General features: G+C 54.1%; 1 protein-coding gene across 1 annotated transcript; it reads right to left on the bottom strand.

Annotated features, from left to right (window-relative positions):
* Positions 1–16,348: 16,348 nt before the first annotated feature.
* Rpp25l (ribonuclease P/MRP 25kDa subunit-like) lies at positions 16,349–17,297 on the bottom strand. The gene has a single exon (XM_005401055.2). The coding sequence runs from the start codon at positions 17,116–17,118 to the stop codon at positions 16,627–16,629; it is 492 nt and encodes a 163-aa protein (XP_005401112.1). The 5' UTR covers positions 17,119–17,297; the 3' UTR covers positions 16,349–16,626.
* Between the last annotated feature and the right edge of the window lie 56 nt (positions 17,298–17,353).

The following is a 17,353-nucleotide window of genomic DNA, read 5'->3' as shown; positions in this document are numbered from 1 at the left end:
GCGGGGCGCGCTCCCCCGCGGGGCTCCCGCTCTGCGCCGAGGCCCGGGTCGCCTACCCAGCAACCCCGGTGCTGCTCCGCGCGAGCCGCGGCCGCTTGGCTCGGAAGCGATCGACCTCCGACCCCGCCGGGGGGTCTCTGCTCCTGCCACCTCCGGGGCCCCGCCTGCCTCCTCGCCGCGCAGCTGCCCAAGCCTCGCTGTTGAACTTTCTCCGGTGTCCTCACGCCCGGGGAGCAGAACTAGGCTCCCCGGCGGGACTTCAAAACCCCCGGGTCTGGCCACACCAGCACTCCAGCTTTCTTCGACCCTCTTGTCCCCAGCCTTCTCACGCCGGCGCCGGCGCCCTTCTGCTATCCGGGCGCCCCTACCCGTAAGCCAGACCCCACTCAGCGGAGGCCTCTCTCCGCAGCGCGGCCCAGCGCAGCGCCTCGCCTGCTTCCCCGGTTCAGCAGCCGCCTCTCTCTCAGGAGGGTCTGCAGGAAGCCACGGCCTCAGGCCAGACCCTTATACCCCGCAAATACTGGGGCTCCCAGATCGGTCAGCTTCTAAGAGGACTCAGACTGGGAGAAGTTTTCACTGACTTTGGGTTCTTGGAGTTTGATGGCCACCATGTAAAGAAGCTGTGTGCCTGGGACTTCTGACTTCACCCCCGGCCCTAGCAGGTGACCTAGACAGGCCACACACCACCCCAGGAGCCAGCCGTGCAGCTCAAGCCTTGGGGCGGCAGAGCCCCTTCCTAGGTCCGACTCCACGGAAGGGGAGTCCGCGTGCCAACTCTAAGATGAGCCCCCTTTTATGGTGGGTGCCGGGAAATGGCACCCACGTCCTATGTGCTACACCGTCAGAAGGCTGCATCACGGAGCACATCCCTGGCTCCCCAGTCACACTGACACCAAGGTTCTCCACCCTGGAAGTGCCAAACACAAGGTCACACAAAGTCACACACGCAGCCTCCGAGAGCAAGGTGTGTGCCTCAGCCTCGCTATGGCGCGCTGGGACTCGAGTCCCGGTTTGAACTGGAAGTTAAAGGGTGAGGCCGAATCCCTGAATGACACACACCCTGCGCACACACTCGGTTACACACACAGCCACGCTCGCTGTGTCACACAGGCACACACGATCTGAATCACGCTGGGCTTCGGCGGGTCGGGGCGGGCTCGGGGAGGCAGTTACGTAAACGCCCTCACAGCCCCCCTCGCTCCCCCCTGCCCCCCCTGCTTCCTCGCGCGCAGTGCCAGCGCCCGGGGCGGCTTGGCCGGGGCCCGGGAACAGCTCGGCCTCGCGGAGGCTCCAGGCGCCGAGAAACCCGATCCCGACCCAGCCCCGGGCCGAGCCAGGGAGGGGGGCCCAGAGCCCTCCCCTCTCCCCCCCCCCAGCTCCCCAGGGACGACTTACCCCCTCCATCCTGAGACAACTCCCAACACCATCCTGGGGCAGCACCTGGGGTCCGCTCACAACACCCCCATTCTGCAGACTTCCCCTGGAAAATCTCATCGATGGCCCTGATCCTTCCAACCTCTGGCACCAGAAAAGGGCAAAGAATCCCTAAAAGTAGACAGTAGGGGAAGGCTGAAGCCATAAAGGCCAAAGCTAGGTACAATGTTTAAGCTGAACGTGGCCCCCGCTCCCTGGAGTGATCTCCTTTGTACAAAGGCCTTCAAAGTCCACTCGGATAGAGGAGCTTGCACTACTGGTCCAGACCCGTCAGACCGCTGCCCACCTGCCTACCAATTCCGGCATGTGCATCAGAGGCCTAAGTTATTCCGATGGGCCCAAGGCCTGCCCTCCTCTTTGAAGCCTTTCTTCCTCCTCCTGGGAAGTTCTAGCTCCAGTCCAATTCCAGTTCCTCCTGTTTTGCTGAGAAGGAATTCTGAGGGCAACCTGAGGTACCAGGAGTCAGATCCCTGGAAGAAGGAAGGATTGAGGCTCAGGAAGTCCCTGGAAGTCAGGGATCTGAGAGGAGGGGAGAGAAGGCCTCTTGTCACCCTCTTCCCATGTAACTGCACCCCAGTCTTCAGTGTAGACCTCATTTTTCACAATAGCTTTTGAGTGTCTGCTTGGGCTGCCCAGACCCGGCAGAAAGGGAATTTCCCCCTATGTTCTTTGTTAATAAACAAAATATTTCATGTTGAAATTCCTCCTCTGCCCATAGTCCAGTATCTCCAGCCCCCTCCTCCCATCAGCCTGACCGTGCAGGAGGACCCCTAGGGGGGAGTACCAGGGTAGGGGAAAACCCTTAGGGGAGGCATAGTTTACACTGGGGGACATCTTTTTAAATAAATAATTAGAGTGTTTTCCCCCCTTTTGGCTAAAATTACCCAGTCCGGTGGCAGCTTCCCAGAAAGGGCGGCGGGAGAGTGGCCGGAGCTGTCCCAAGGCCCAGGACATGGCCCCCCTCCCCTGGGCGAGGAGCCTTTCCCGAGTTGTTTTCCTGGTCTCTTCCTCTGGATGTTTTCTTGATTATTAATCACATTTTCCATCTGCAGGCTCGGTCCAGACCCCCTCCTCCTGGGGTCAGGGCTGGACAGAGGGAGGAGGGGCAGGCTCCAGCAAGATGAGTTGGGGACAAAATGGGCAGTGACCTCTGGCCCTGGCTGACTTGACAGAGGCTGGGTGTGGCACATCACAGATCATGCCCTTGCCATCTTGGCCCGTAATAGGCGCCATTCTTAAGCAATACAAGAGCAGTAAATGAATGAACAGGTGTCTAGCTTTTGCAGCACCCAGCTGGCACGAGAAGACAAGGCCCTTGGTGCTGGTCCTCTTGTGCTACATACAGGCAAGCGTCCCAGGGAAGTCACTGCCAGAGTCACTCCGCACGTTAGTGCCAGAGCCAAAGCAGCACCTCAGGAATGCTAATGGCTCCTCCCGTAAACCAGGCAATAAATAGAAATAAATATATATTGAGAAATATACCGAAGTATGGAAGATGAAAGTACAGCAGTGAACCAGGCAAAACTCCCTGCTTTCTGGAGTAAGTAGCACAACCAGATTCCAGACATTGTTCATGTGTGTATCAGTCAGGACCACCACTTTGGAACGCTGTTTGGCAGGACATACCAAGCTGAACATGTATATATTCTAGGGCCTAGCAATTCCCTTCTCAGAAAATGTACCCAAGAGTGACCAGGTATATTCATCAAGAATGTTCGTGGCAGTTTTATTCATAATAGCGCCCAAGTAGAAACAACCCAGAGAGAGATACTGTGACACAGTCACAGCAATGGGAAAGAACCATCGATAGCTGCACACAACAACACAGATAAATCTCACAGACAAAATGCTGAGCAAAGGGGGAAAACCTGACACAAAAGACATACTGAATGATTTCATTTATATAAAGCTCAAGAGCTGGGTGTGGTGGCGCACACCTGTAATCCCAGCACTCGGGAGGCTGAGGCATGAGGACCCTTGCAAGTTCAAGGCCAGCCGGGGCTACAAAGTGAATTCAAGGCCAGCCTGAACCTCACAGGGAGACCCTGTCTCAAAAAGAACCCCCCTAAAAAAAAATAAAAAATAAAAATAAATAAAAATTTGGACTGGGGATTTAGCTCAGCGGCACAGCACCTGCCTGGCAAGCGCAAGGTTGTGAGTTCAATTCCCAGTGCTGGAAAAAAAAAAAAACAACCCCAAATAAATAAATAAATAAATAAAAGATAAAGCTCAAAAGTAGGCACAACCAGCTGGGTGTGGTGGCACAGGCCTGTACTCCCAGTACTCACAGAAGGTTTGCCACAAATTCATAACCAGTCTGAACTGCATAGGAGGACCCTGTCTCAAAACAAAACAAAGCAAAAAAAAAAGGAAGAAAGAAAAAAAGGCATAACTAAAAGTTGATCTACACCTTTAAGGTCTGTACACTTCACTGTTTACTTATTGCCTCAGAAAAGTGTTAAAACCCCCTGCCCTCATAGGACATTCTAGTCAGGGAGAATGGATACTATACACAGAAGCCAAGTGCCACGGTGCACACCTATAATCGCAGCTACTTGGCAAGAGGATCAGGAGTTCAAGCCCAGCCTGGCAACATCGTGAGACATCGCCCCTACCCCACCTCCCCAAATTAGATAATAATGTAGTCCATGCAAATTCCGTGTCTGACTTCCCAGCCCTGCAGCTGAGAGGGCCGCCTGAACGTCAGCTAGGAGGGGCCCAGCCTAAGCCCCTCTGTCTCCTCACAGAGCCATCTGTTTCGCCCTAGAGCGGCCAGGGTGATGCCTGTTACCTAGCGAGCCCTGGGGTGCCTGCAGGCTCCACGGGGCCAGCTCTGGGGCTCAAACTCCAGGTGCCCGCAGCTGGGTCTGGCATAGGACAGGTGCTTCTAACTTGAAACAGATTAAATAGATGTAGAATGAGTGATGCAAGCGAGGAAGTAGGAGGACCTTGGCCGGTGACGATCAAACCTGGGCACCAGGGCACAGGGAAGGGAGCCCAGCCGAACGGGTTGCAGCCTTCATGGGTGGGGAGGGGGGTTCGTAGCTAGTGAGGGACTAGGCTGAGACTGGGAGGCAGGCTGAGGCAGTCTGAGCGGATAAGAGACCACATCCTAAAATGCCTCTGGTGCCCAAGTCACGGGGGCCTGGAGGGTTACAACGCAGGTGAGGAATGCAAGCACTTTGGAGTTTTAGGTCACTGTGCTGCTGGGAGGAGGAGCAGCCCTCCACCCTGCCCAAGGACAGAGACCACAGGGCTGGAAAGAGGACAGGGCCTTGAGCGAGAGGGGACGCTCAGATTCACCTTCTGCACCTGCTTCCATGTGCCCCACAGGAACCCCGTCATGTACACCTGGAGAACACACCCCGCACACTCGGTGCTGTGTCTGCTCCCCCAGACCCTCCTCGTGGGCAACCCCGAGGCTGGGGAGAGGAGCGGGGAGGGAAGGGAACTCCGAGTCAGGGGACTCTGTGTACCTAACAGCAAGAGCAGGGACACAGACTTGCAAAATCACAGATGTGATTGTTCATTTTGCAAAAATTTGTATGAAACTAATTCGCTGCTCAGAGGCACACAGCCCCCCCTTGCCTCTCCAGCCCAGCGGGCGCTCACCCCCGTCTCATTCTTCCTGGTGAAGGCCTGTGTCCTCCGGGGATTGTCCCCTCAGGGCCAGTGCAGTCTGACCTCGATCCTTGCTGCCGTACAACTGTCTCCCTCACCACAGAACGGGGTTTTTCAGGAAGGACTGAGGGCGAGGTACCTCCAAGATCAGTCCTCTCCCTTCACCTCCATGGCTCCATTCCTGGCCAGCCTGTTGATTCCCTGGGGCAGGGAACAGGGAAGCACAGGCCTCAACTTCCACCCAGAAACTCAACTCTGATGCTTGGGAGGACAGAGAAAATCCAGAAATATGGAGACTGAATGCCAGAGACATCAAGTCCCAAGGAAACAGGCAGAGGCAGAAGGGGAGTCCAAGAGAGAAAATTGAATTAAATTCAGTTCAACAGACATTTATTAGCGCCTACTGTGTGCCAGGCCCAGAGGGAACATCGTGTACGAGAGCACAGACGACTCCCAGGTTTTTGGCATGAACATCTGGGAGATGATGTGCCATTCACAGAGCTGGGAGAGAGGGGGCCTTGACATGTCCAGCCGAGGGGTGGTGGAGGGACGGCTGGCCAGGCCAAGAGCGGGAACAGCCGAGAAGTCCTTGAACGAAGCAAGGGCTACTGGCTAGAGGTATGTAGTTCCTGACCAACAGCTCCCAGCACCCTCTGCACCCAGCGAATGTGGAGGCAGGGCGTCCATCAAATCCCAGATGAACCTGGGCCTTAAATGGGGACGGGGAATGTGAGGTGGACATCCGAGAGCAGGCAGGGAGAGTACAACACGCGGGACGGGCGGAGAGGATGAAGGCTGCAGCCCTGGGAGCCACGATCAAAAGGCAGAGAGGGAAGGCAGAGGCTCCCAGCAGACGTGCAGGTGCGGTGGTTCAGAGCAAGGAGCTCAGCAGTCAGGGTTGTCACGAGGCTAAAAAGGAGCCCGGTGAGACCGGGAAAGAGTCAGTGCTTCAGCAGTCAGCACTGCGGCAAAGCCAGTAGGACAAGCCGGGACTGTGCACAGGGGCTTGAGCAGTGTCCCCTCCTTCCCCAGACTCTCTGCTGTGCCTGGGAGCCCTGCTTGGTCTGGGGGCCTCGCTCAGCCCAGCGCGGAGACAAAGAGAGGCCCGCAGCCTTCTAGGCCTGAGCCCCTGGTTCCTGGGCTTCCCAGGAGGCTCCCGAGCCTCCCTCACGCTCAGGAGCATGCAGTGGTCAGAGAGCCCTGGGGACCCTGGGAGTAATTGAAACCAGGACTGAGACATTAGAAACCATAACGCCAACTCCCTGGCTCCCCCAGGATAGCTCCTGGTTTTCTTCTCACCCCAATCCTCCCTGCTGCTGACAGCTTGGCTCTCCCAGGCCCCCACCAGCTGGGCCGTTGACCTCCTTCCCAAACCAACTAGAAGGGGCCTCCAACCAGAGGCACCCAGAGTTGGCCCTCCGGGACCTCTTCTCTGGGCTCAGACAACTTCAGTGTGTACGAAGCTAATCTCTTCATCTTGAAGTGTCCCAAATTTTAGTTTTAATCCCTTTTTGGTAGAATTATTTGTGTGTGTGGGGGCTGAAGTTAGACAATGGGAAGGATTTCTCAGAGGTGAAAGAGAAAAGAGAAGAGGGGAGGTAGATGCATGCAGCAGAGTTCCTCAGGTAGCAAAGTGTGTACTCAATACATTCATGGAGAAGAGCTGGGCATGGTGGTGTACACCTGTAACCCCAGGACCCAGGAGGCTGAGGCAGGAGGAGTTTAAGGCCAGCCCAGGCTACACAGTGAGTTCAAAGCCAACCTGAACTGCATAGAGAGACCCCATCTCAAAAAAATACATACATACATACATACATGGAGAAGAAAGAATAGGTCTCAAAGCCTGGATCCCAGCCTAGCCATGTGTTTGCTGGCCCATCTGAAGCTGTGGGAGAACAGGCTGCACCCTAGGAGAGGGGAGGCCTCCATAGCTTGCTGTCCCTTTGATCTCTCCGCTTTTCAGACACCTCTCTTCCTTCCTTCGCTCCTCTTCTCTCGGTCCTTGTCTCTAACAGAAAGATTGGAAGCTGATCTTTCGTCAGCCTGATGGGAAGGCCCTGCCCTTGAACAGCTGCCTGAAGATTCCAGGATTTCCAGATTCCCCAAGAGCGCCCGATGTGGGAACATCTGTCTCTCTCCGGGCCCCTCCGTGAGACTGAGGGGTTCAAACACCTACTCCACCACTGACTGGTTTTGTGACTTCAGGCAAGTGACTTAAAGCTCCAGTTACCTGGGAAGTAAAGTAGGCCTCAATTACCTCAGGAGTAAAATGGGGTCATAATAGTGCCTATGTCCTCAGATTATTGTAAAGATTACACTAAATGAGATAGTCAAGGGCTTAGCACTGCGCCTGGTAGTTACTAACGCGCCTTCAGATGCTGCCTTCTCCTTGTTTGCAGCCCATATCTCTGTATCTTTCTCTCTGCTACGTCTTTCTCCCCATCTCTATATTTACACCATCCTGTCTCTCAGTCTGACTGTCCCTCTTTCCATCTCTTTGGTCTGCTTTGCAGATCTACAACCCCCTGCTCCCAGGGTCCCTGCTTCGCTCTGCTCCAAGCCCTAAGCACAGCTGGGGCGGGCTGGGATAGGGGTATCCAGGGAGGTTTCTAATTCAGATGTGGAATTCCCAGCAGTAGGATTGTGGCTGGGCCTGACTGAGCGCGGGTGAATCACAGTCGGTGGGGAGAGCGCTCATGTCTACGGCCCTTCCTGGAGAGGCAGCAGAGCCGGGGGCTTGGCCTCGCAGCCTCTCGAGGAGGGGACTTGTCCCGACTGCTTTGACCACCCCCACACCTGGGCCTGGGCCAGATCCCCTATGATTAGTGCCTGCCCGGCAGTGAGGCAATCTGCCCGGAGCCAGGGACCAAGATGGGAAGCCCTCCACCTCCACAAAGAACATGTCACTGCCCTCAGAATTCTCTGGAACCTCTCACACATGCCCCAGGCTCTGTGTGGAAACACACTGCCTTCACAGACCTAGTTCCTCTTGTCTTTGCCTCTTGCTGTCTCTGTCTCTCGCATCCTTGATTTACGACTTCCAAGGCTGTGTAAGTCTGCACTCTCACACTGAGGCTGCCGAAGACAGGAAAGTGTGCAGGCCGGGAGAGTTGACGTTCTTCGCCTGGTGAAAAACCTCCTTCTTGGGGGAAGTCCAGGTTTCACGTCTGTGTCACTGCGGACCTGTGAAGGTGCTCATCTAATGGACACCAATGGAAGCAGGGCAAATGGAAGACCTGGAGCAAGGGACCGGAGCGCTGAGGAGGGGGTGTGCAGGGCACGGACAGACCACAGGAAGGCTGCTGCTTAACGCTGTGGCTCCGCAAGGCATCTTCTCTGGGGGCCAGAATTGGTCTCAACTAGTCCTGGACTCCCCCACACTTGGGTCTCTGCCAGCCCCTCATGTCAACTATTGGGCAGATGGCCAGATGGGTGAGCAATTACCTGTTCCCTATTCCCAACGCATCATTGCCTCAAGGTGCCCACCAGCTGTAGGGAGAGGGAGCTGGGGCTATAAACCCAGAGAGGCAGAAGCACTGGGAAGGTCACACAGCAGGCAGAGACTGGGACAAGAGTCCTGGTGTCCTGGCAGCCAGCCTGGGCTTGTCATGGGGATCACGTGCCAACACTGTGACCGGGGCCAGATCCAAAACAGGATTTCATGTGGGGAGAGTGCCTAGGAATCCTTGACCATGTGAGCAGCGGCCAGGGCTGGAACATCCCATCAGGCAAGGACCGATCTGCAGCTTTCTGTCCTTCCCCTCAGATAGACAAGCACTGGGACAAGAGTTTCAGAGAGACAGAATCTAAGCGAAAGAGAGACCAGAGAGCTTAGGAGAAAGATCAAGAAACAAACTCTCAGAGACAACAGTCAGACACAGAAACAGGCGCTAGAGAGATAGGAGCCTGAGACAGAGACAAGGAAATGCAGAAGGAGGGGGAGTCATAGAATTAAAGACGCAGATGGATGGGAGAGACAGGAAATCAGAGACAAACTCAGCGTCTCAGTCACAGAGCAAGTGATACGGAGACAGATGCAGTCAGGGAAACTCAAGACCGGGAAACAGAAAAAAACAGTTGGGGAAAAGATAGCGAGGCGGGGGGATGGGGAACAGCAAGATCAAGAGAGGCAGAGAGAGGGAGAGTGACGCAGAGGACAAAGAGTGAGCAGGGAAAAGAGATCAAAACAACAGGAGTGGGAAAACTGGCAACAGAGGAGTCTCCTGGTCTGTTGTTCCAGCCTAGTCTCCCCAGGGTGCACCCCCTTGCTATTCTCTGGTTTCCATAGCAACAAGAAGGGCAGCACCAAATCTGCACACACATTTACATCGCGTCTGTCTGCATAATTCAACAGGTTTCTGTGCATATTCATGTGACTGGGAATGAAGGCGGCTCCCCCAGTTCCCAGGAAACTGGGCTGTGGCGCCCCCTGCTTGTACTACACAGTCTGGGATCCGGCCGCCTTGAAGGCCCTCACCTGAATATGCAAGGCCCTGTTAACTATACTCATTCACTCTGCTCCCCAGGCACTCCCTTGCGTTCTCCTACTTCTGGGCCTTATCCTCAGATTATGCTGCTGCCCTTCTACTTTCTGGGGATCAGTCCTCCCCCAGGATCAGTCCTGCCGGTGGTGCGCGTGAGCACACACACACACACCCCTGCTCTGGTACAGGGCAATAGAGATAACAGGGAGTGAGGATGTCCCCCAGGCACACTGCCGAGGGAGCCTGAAAGGCTCAGACTGACAGAGGCCGGTAGGCAGGATGGGCTGAAAGCTGACGGATCTGCCAACAGGGAGAAACCCCGGACACTGGCCTCCTTCTGGAAGCCGACAGAGAGCCAGGCTAGAGCCCAGGAGCTCCAGGAGCGGTGAGCACCGTGGCTCACATGGGGCAGAGTGCCAGGCGCTGACTACCCTTGTGGGCTGGGAGGACCTTCTCCAGGATCTGCTCTAGGAAACATTTTGGCCTCGCCATCTCCCTCGAAATCTCATAGCAGCCTCATTAGTGCCGTTTCTGCCCTGTGCCCCCAACCCACTCTGCAGTGTAGCAGCCAGAGTTCCCACCCTAAACACAGCTTGCTGCCTGCCTCATCCCCCTCAGAGGCCCTTCACTGACTCTCCATCACTCCTTTTTTGTGTGTGTTTTTGAGACAGGGTCTCGCTATGCAGTTCAGGCTGGCCTTGAGCTCACTTTGTAGCCCAGGCTGGTCTCGAACTCACAACGATCCTCCTGTCTCAGCCTCCCGAGTGCTGGGATTACAGGTGTTCACCACCACTCCCAACATCCATCACTTCTAAGATTAAGTCCAAGCTCCTGGGCCAGGCATGCAGGCCTCTGGTCCAGCCCTGACTCTCCTCTGAGCCTTATTCCTCATGTTCTTTGCCTGGACGTTCATGCTCCAGTGATCATCTCCATGCTTATCACTTCTGTACCCTGGCTGGTACTTCCCTTCACCTTGGACGTCCTTTTCACATTTCTCCTAGCTATTCTTTGAGTCTACACAGGCATCACTATACTCTGACCTCCCTTACCATGTCTTTTTTTTAATGTATGTTTTTACATTATAATTTCTTTAAAATAACATCTGTATTTGTCTACCCCTGATGAGAATAAAGAATACAGCCAGGTGTGGTAGTGCACACCTGTAATCCCAGCACGTGGGAGGCTGAGGCAGGAGGATCACTGCAAGTTCCAGGCCAGCCTGGGCTACAAAGTGACCAGCCTGAACTTCATGGCAAGACCCTGTCTCAAAAAGGAAAAAAAAAAAAAAAAAGAATATAAAAGGCTGACTACTACTAGTACTACTACTACCACTACTGCTTTTTTTGTACTGGAAATCGAACCAAGAAATGCTTTACCACTGAGGTGCATTCCTAGCCCCCAGTTTTGGAGACAGAGTTTCACTAAGCTGCAGAGGAGGAACTCAAACTTGGGACCCTCCTACTTCACCCTCTTCCCCTGCTAGGGTTATAGTCATGTGCCACTGCATCCAGCTACCTTCACTTCTTTGAAGCCTTGGCTCTCCCTAAAGGTTGGGCTAGGGGCTCTGATTCCCGGGGTAATGAACTTCCTAATCTGGGGACCTATCCTACCACAATCACACCCCTGAGGATAAAATAGTAAAATAATCTCTATTTGTGTGGCTATAGCCCACTTGTGATTGACTAAAAAATTGAAAATTAAACTACTGTATCTTCTTGCCATTTGGAGCTTCCTGCAAAGGAAAGGGATAGGTAATCCCTTTGCAAATGCTGCCACCTTATGTCCACGTCTGGAAGTGCAGACAGAAATCCCCTGCCCAGAGCAGGAACCAACCTGGGATCCCCAGATGACCAAGATCAGGCCTGATGCCTGATCTCCAGCCTGGTGGTCCCGTCAGCAGTAAGGAATGGGGAGGTAGGCCCTGAGGAGTTAGCATCAGTGTCCTTTAAACACTACTGATGGAAAGGAGAAATTTTGTATGTGTGTATATACAGGATAGTTAACATAGTTGATCTACTGTCTTCTACTTCTTTGCTGAAAGTTAATGAGTCCTTGATTGATCAATATTGCATGTTTCTATTTGTTTTCATGAGAAACCACTTTGAAGATATCAATATGTAAAACAACAAGCATTAATTTCCCACTTTGTAACTCTGTATTGTTTTTTGCTATTTTGTAAATGGTTGTCTGTTAATGTTTTCCTCTTTTTATTTTTAAAATAAAAACAGAACAAAACACTACTGATGAATTCGAAGCAGACAGAATGGCAAGAGTAAAAGACCTGGAGAAATCTCAAGAGTGCTTGGAGGCATTAACATAGTAGGGCCCAGGGTCCAAGAAGCCCAGGCCAAAGAAGGATTGAATCATGGACAGCAGTTAAGCTATAAGGCCACTCAATAAATTAATTCGGATCTTGTCTTCTAACCTGGCAGTGAGACTAAACGAGCAGAAGAATGTCAGTGAAGGTCAGTCTGAGTGTGGCCACACACTTGGAGGTTCAACATTCTCTTGTTCATGAAATACTTACTGAGCACCGACTTAGTAGTGCCAAGTGATGCTCAAGATCCTTAAGTTACATCAGTGAAAGACTCTTCTTGCCTTTTATGTTCTTATATTCTCACCGGGGTAGACATAAACACAAACGTTATTTTAAAGAAATTATAGTTAGCTGGGTGTGGTGGCACACGCCTGTAATCCCAGCACTCGGGAGGCTGAGGCAGGAGGATTGTTGCGAGCTCCAGGCCAGCCTACGCTACAAAGTGAGCCCAAGGCCAGTCTGAACTGCATAGCGAGACCCTGTCTCAGAAAAACCAAAAAAAAAAAAAAAAAAAAAAATTATGTTTAGAATGTAAAAACACACATTAAAAAAAAAAGAAGAGACGGTAAGGGAGGTCAAAGGTGCTGACCTGCAACTGTACATGGCATGGACAGAGCACGCTTTGCTAAGCTGACATCTGAGCAAAGGCTTAAAAGAGGGACACAACCGCACAACTGTCTGTGGAAGAATGTCGTAAACAGGAGCAGCCGTAGCTTGGCTGGAGGAGTGCTTGATGACAGGGAGTAAAGTAACAGAACTGCTGCAAGATGAGGCCACAAACCAGCGCTGCGGCGGGGAGGAGACCTGGAGGAGAAAACTGGCAGGACTGGTGACTGCTTGGAAACAAGTAACGGGTACTCCAGGCATGTTCTATTCTCCAGGGCGAACAAATGCACATCCCTCCTCTGAGCAGGCACTGAAAGCCTCACCACATGCTGATGCTCCTGGGCCCCTGCCTCCTAACTCCTGGGCTTGCCCTTCAGTGACCCTCCCTCCCCGCCACCCCGCTAGCTCCTCTCCTGCACCTTCCATTGTCCCTGCCTGCTCTCCCGTCTGGAGGGATGCAGCCGTGCTTCTCCCGAGTCCTGCCTGTCTTGTGGAAGCTGCCGAGGCTCACAGACCCCCATAACGCACAGTTCAGTGAGCGGCCCACCCTCAGCCTGCAGCCCTGCCTGTCTTCCTCCTGTCCCTCCTTGTCTCCTTCCCAGTCACAGCAGCAGTCTCACACTTCCACCAGCTCCCTGACCCCACTCGGTCACAGAACTGACTCCCATTTCTCCTCTGCCCGATCCGCACACACCTTCCTCACCTGGTTTCTTCCTCCTACAAGGAGTCACCTCTGCAACTTCCTGAAAGGGCTGGCCCCACTTCCTTTTGTAACCAAGGCCTAACAAGTTATGCAAACAGAAACCACACTGGTGGATTAAAGACAAAGTGGGAAGTAAAAAATGATACACGAGGGTTCTCTTCCAGGCTCCGTGAGGCTTTCTCATTCCAAAGGCCTCGCCTCTCCCGGGCTCCTCCCTACCATTCCTCCCACAGGACCCCCTGGGCCTTGCAGAGCCCAAGGGGAGGGAAAACAACCTAGAGTTGCTGGCCACCCCTTTCTCAGTTTGTGGCTTATTTCTGCATCCCCTGAGATACAGATCCTGTCTTCCCAGGGGGATTGACCCCAGCTGTTTCCCTCCACATAACACTATCGTCCTGCAGCCCCAGGTGGTACCTCGCTGACACGCAACCCGGCTGGGAGTTGGGCTCAGGGGCCTTGCAATGCCACCCGACTGAGTCACTCTCACAGCAGCTTCCATGCTTACTCCACGTGATGCCTCACCCTGGCCACGGAACAACAGATCAAGATGGGGCACTGTCCAAGTCCAAGTCTGCAAGAGTCTGGCTCAGAGATCTAGAGACCTGCGATACTCAGCACAGTTAATGGCAGGAAACACACAACAAAGATATTAAGAGAAAAAGGAGGGCTACGGATATAGCTCAGCGACATCTGCCTGGCAAACACAAGGTCCTAAGTTTGGTTCCTGGTACCAAAAAAAAAGGAAGAAGCAGTATGTAAAAGCTGAGATGGAGTAAAACCCCTGCAGTACTTTTTTTTTGGTTTTGCAATTTGCAAATGTCTGGAATTATCAAGGTTTAGCTTCCAAAAGTCCTTGCTCCATTGGCAGGACATATATGATGATTTTTGGTAGGAATTATGACTATAAGTAGTCTAGTTTTTATATAGCTATGAAGGGAATTTTTAAAAATTGTGAACAGCATAGAACTTTATTTCTTGCTGGGCATGGTGGCCCACACATGTAATCCTACAACTTGGGAGGCTAATGCAGGACTGCTGAAAATTTGACACCAGCCTGGGCTACACAGTGAGTTCAAGGACTACATAGCAAGACACTGTCTCAAAAATAAAAACAAAAAAAAAAACACCCCAAACTTTATTTCTTAATTTTAAAATATGCTGATATAACCTGTATATATAGATCCTCATCATTTTGGTACTTGAAAATAACCAATGCAAGCTGGGCATGGTGGTACATACCCATTATCCGTCAGTACTCAGGAGGCTGAGGCAGGATTGCCACGAGATGGAGGCCAGCCTGAGCTACACAGACTATCTTGAAAAACAAAAGCAAAAAACCCAGTGCACCTTCTGAAGCTGTTGTGTCAACTTTCAGTGTCAATGCAGTGTAACATACATGAGCTGCATTTTAGTCACGCTACCTTGGAGAATGGAGGTAAGGCCACTGCTTGTAGCATGACACCTGAATCGCCACAGCATCCATGATCACCTTTAGGGGATTATCGTGACCCTCTTGTATTTGAAGGGACTGGTGGGGCAGTCTCTGAATACTTATCATCTGTCCTGACTATCCTCAGGGTCTTTCACATCACTCAGGCTGAACTATCCTTGAAAGCAAAGGATGTGGTGCTCAATAGCAGAGCACTTGCCTAGCATGTCCAAGGCCCTCGGTTTAATCCCTAGCACCAGAAGAAAAATAATAAAAGTCCTGACCTTAGCTTGCTGCCCCTGTGATCACCTCATCCTTCCTTAAAACCCTTATTATGGGGGCTGGGGATTTAGCTCAGCGGCACAGCACCTGCCTGGCAAGCACAAGGTTGTTGAGTTTGATTACCAGTACCACAAAAAACAAACAAACAAAATAAAACAAACCCTTATCATGACTGATAGCTCAGTGTGATTACAGGCACATGCCTATAATCCCAGAACCTGGGAGGCTGAGGCAGGAGGATTGCTGTGAGTGCAAGGCTAGCCGAGATGACAGTAAGGCCAGCCTGAATGACATAGCGAGACCCAGTCTCAAAAGAACCAAAACAAAAAATCCCACATGAATTGAGTTTCAACTTTCTTTCTCATGACTGCACACCCAGGTTGCTGGATGCATTGGAAAAAAACTTGAGATCCAGAGAAGGCCCAATTGATTCAACTTTTTGGAGCCCAACCCACTTTGGTGCCCGACAGCCCTCGGCTACTGGTACAACCTTTGCTTCTCCCTCATGCACTTGACCTTGCCACAGTAGGTCTAAGGCCTAAGTGAAGCAGAAAAGGGGCAGCAAGGGGCAGCAAGGGGCAAACCGCCATGGGTGAAGCCCAGAGAAGACACGGGGTTGAACACTGCCCACCCCGCCCCTTCAGCGCTGGAGACTGGGTGCAGAGCTCAGGCTGACTACATCAGTAGCCCCTTCTGTTCAGGTCCTCAGATTGGGCTCAAACTTGCCACAGCCTGAGTGCTGGGATTACAGGCATGCCATTACGCCCAGCAACTGAGGCTTTTACAATGGTAAAAAAGCATTCATAAAATGAGTCATTTACTATAACAGCAATGAGCATTTATATAGCACTAGGCACCCAGGAGGTATCTGTCAAATTTATCTCATTTAATTCTCTTTTAACCCTATGAGATAAAAGCTTTTTTGTCTGTACTGGGGCCGGAACCCAGGCCTTCACACTGAGTTACATCCTCAGCCCTTGGTTTTCACTGAGACAGGGTCTCACTAAATCGCCCAGTTTGTACTTGAACTTTTGACCTCCTGCGTCCGTCTCCCAGATTACAGGCACGCTGCCCCACACCTACTGAGGTAAACACTATTGTACTAAAATGAGAACACCAAGGCCCTGAGCAGTAACTCGGCCAAGGTCACAACAGCAACTTCCCAGGATGCAGCCCTCGGCAGGCTGGTGCCACAGCTGGCAGAGTTCCTAAACCAGCCCAAACGAGGCGGCAAACAGCTGGATTCTCATTACTGAGGCTGTCCGTGTGGCGCTGGGGACGGCCTCGCAGGCCTCCCGACCGCTGGGCAGGTCCTCTACCACGGGCTAGGTCCCGGCCCCGGGCCTCCTCGCTACACTCGGGCCTCCCTACACCAGCCTGAGCTTCCCCTGCCCTCTCCCGCCATCTACTGCCGGAGGGCAGAGGCAGGGCCCGTTCCCCTCATCGCGTCTGCACAGCAGCCAGGCACAGGCTCGTGGGGCGGACGGCAGAACCTTTATTTCCCGGCTCTTCCCCCAAGCCTCCGTCTGGAGGCCAGGTGCGGTGTGCCGGGAAGCGGAGTACGCCCCGCTCAAGCCCCGAGCGCGGCCGAGGCCCCGCGCCCGCCGCTGCGCACAGCACCGGGGCCCTTCCCCGCGCGCCGGGCGGAGCAGGACTTCTGCGGGCCAGGCTTCGCTGGGGACGTCCCGCTTCCCGGGAGAGGCAGTCACCCCAGTCACTCAGGCCCGAGAACAGCCTGGCTCCGCAGGGTTCAGGGCCGGCCGTCTCGAGGCCTTCTTTGGGGTCGGGAGCCACAGCTGGAGCTGGGCACGGAGCCCAGCCCGGGGGGCGCCCCTGGGGGCTGGTAGCCACATTCACTGGGGTCCAGGGGGTCGCGGCTGAGCAGCACCCACACTGCAGGCACGTGGCGGCGCACGGTGAGGGGGTCCAGGCCCGTGTCGGGGGAGGCCGGGACCCAGCTGTCCTCCGTCTGCAGGAAGCGCAGTTTGGTGAGCTGGTGCAGGCCGGGCACGCGCCGCTTGACGATCTCCGCACAGCTGACCGCCTTCCCGGCCGCGCGGCCCGAGCCCGAGAACACCACGTGCCGAGTGCCGCCGCCCTCCAGCCGGCCCAGGGCCAGCCCCAGCAGGTTCCGGATCTTGCTGCCATCTCGCACACGCATCTCCAGGGTGCCCGGCGGCAGCTGGGGCACCGGGGCGGGCGCCGGGAGCTCCACGGAGCCGGCTTTGCGGTAGTGCTCCATCCTGCCGGCGGCGGGCGGCTCGCGGCCCCTGCGGAGGGGTCGGAGAGCGACTGCTAGACCGGGCGCAGCCGTGCTCGCCGCTCCCCGCACCCCGGGGACGGGCCACCCCCTCGCCCCGCTCCTCGCCCCGGGAGAACGCTCAACCTCGCGCTCCTGCTCCTAGCCCGCTGCGCAAGGCCTGCGCCCGCAGTCCGCGGGACGGGACCTGCCCCCGCGACACCCGGCTCGCGGCAGG

The sequence above is a fragment of the Chinchilla lanigera genome, unplaced genomic scaffold (genome assembly GCF_000276665.1).
Source record: "Chinchilla lanigera isolate Chin_1 unplaced genomic scaffold, ChiLan1.0 scaffold00071, whole genome shotgun sequence".
NCBI lineage: Eukaryota > Metazoa > Chordata > Mammalia > Rodentia > Chinchillidae > Chinchilla > Chinchilla lanigera.
The sequence above is the reverse complement of the archived record's forward strand: the minus strand, read 5'-3'. Positions and strand labels throughout refer to the sequence as shown.

What these genes read in the sequence shown, in the direction of transcription:
- Rpp25l (XM_005401055.2), bottom strand. Translation starts at nt 17,118, where the DNA reads ATGGAGCACTACCGCAAAGCCGGCTCCGTGGAGCTCCCGGCGCCCGCC.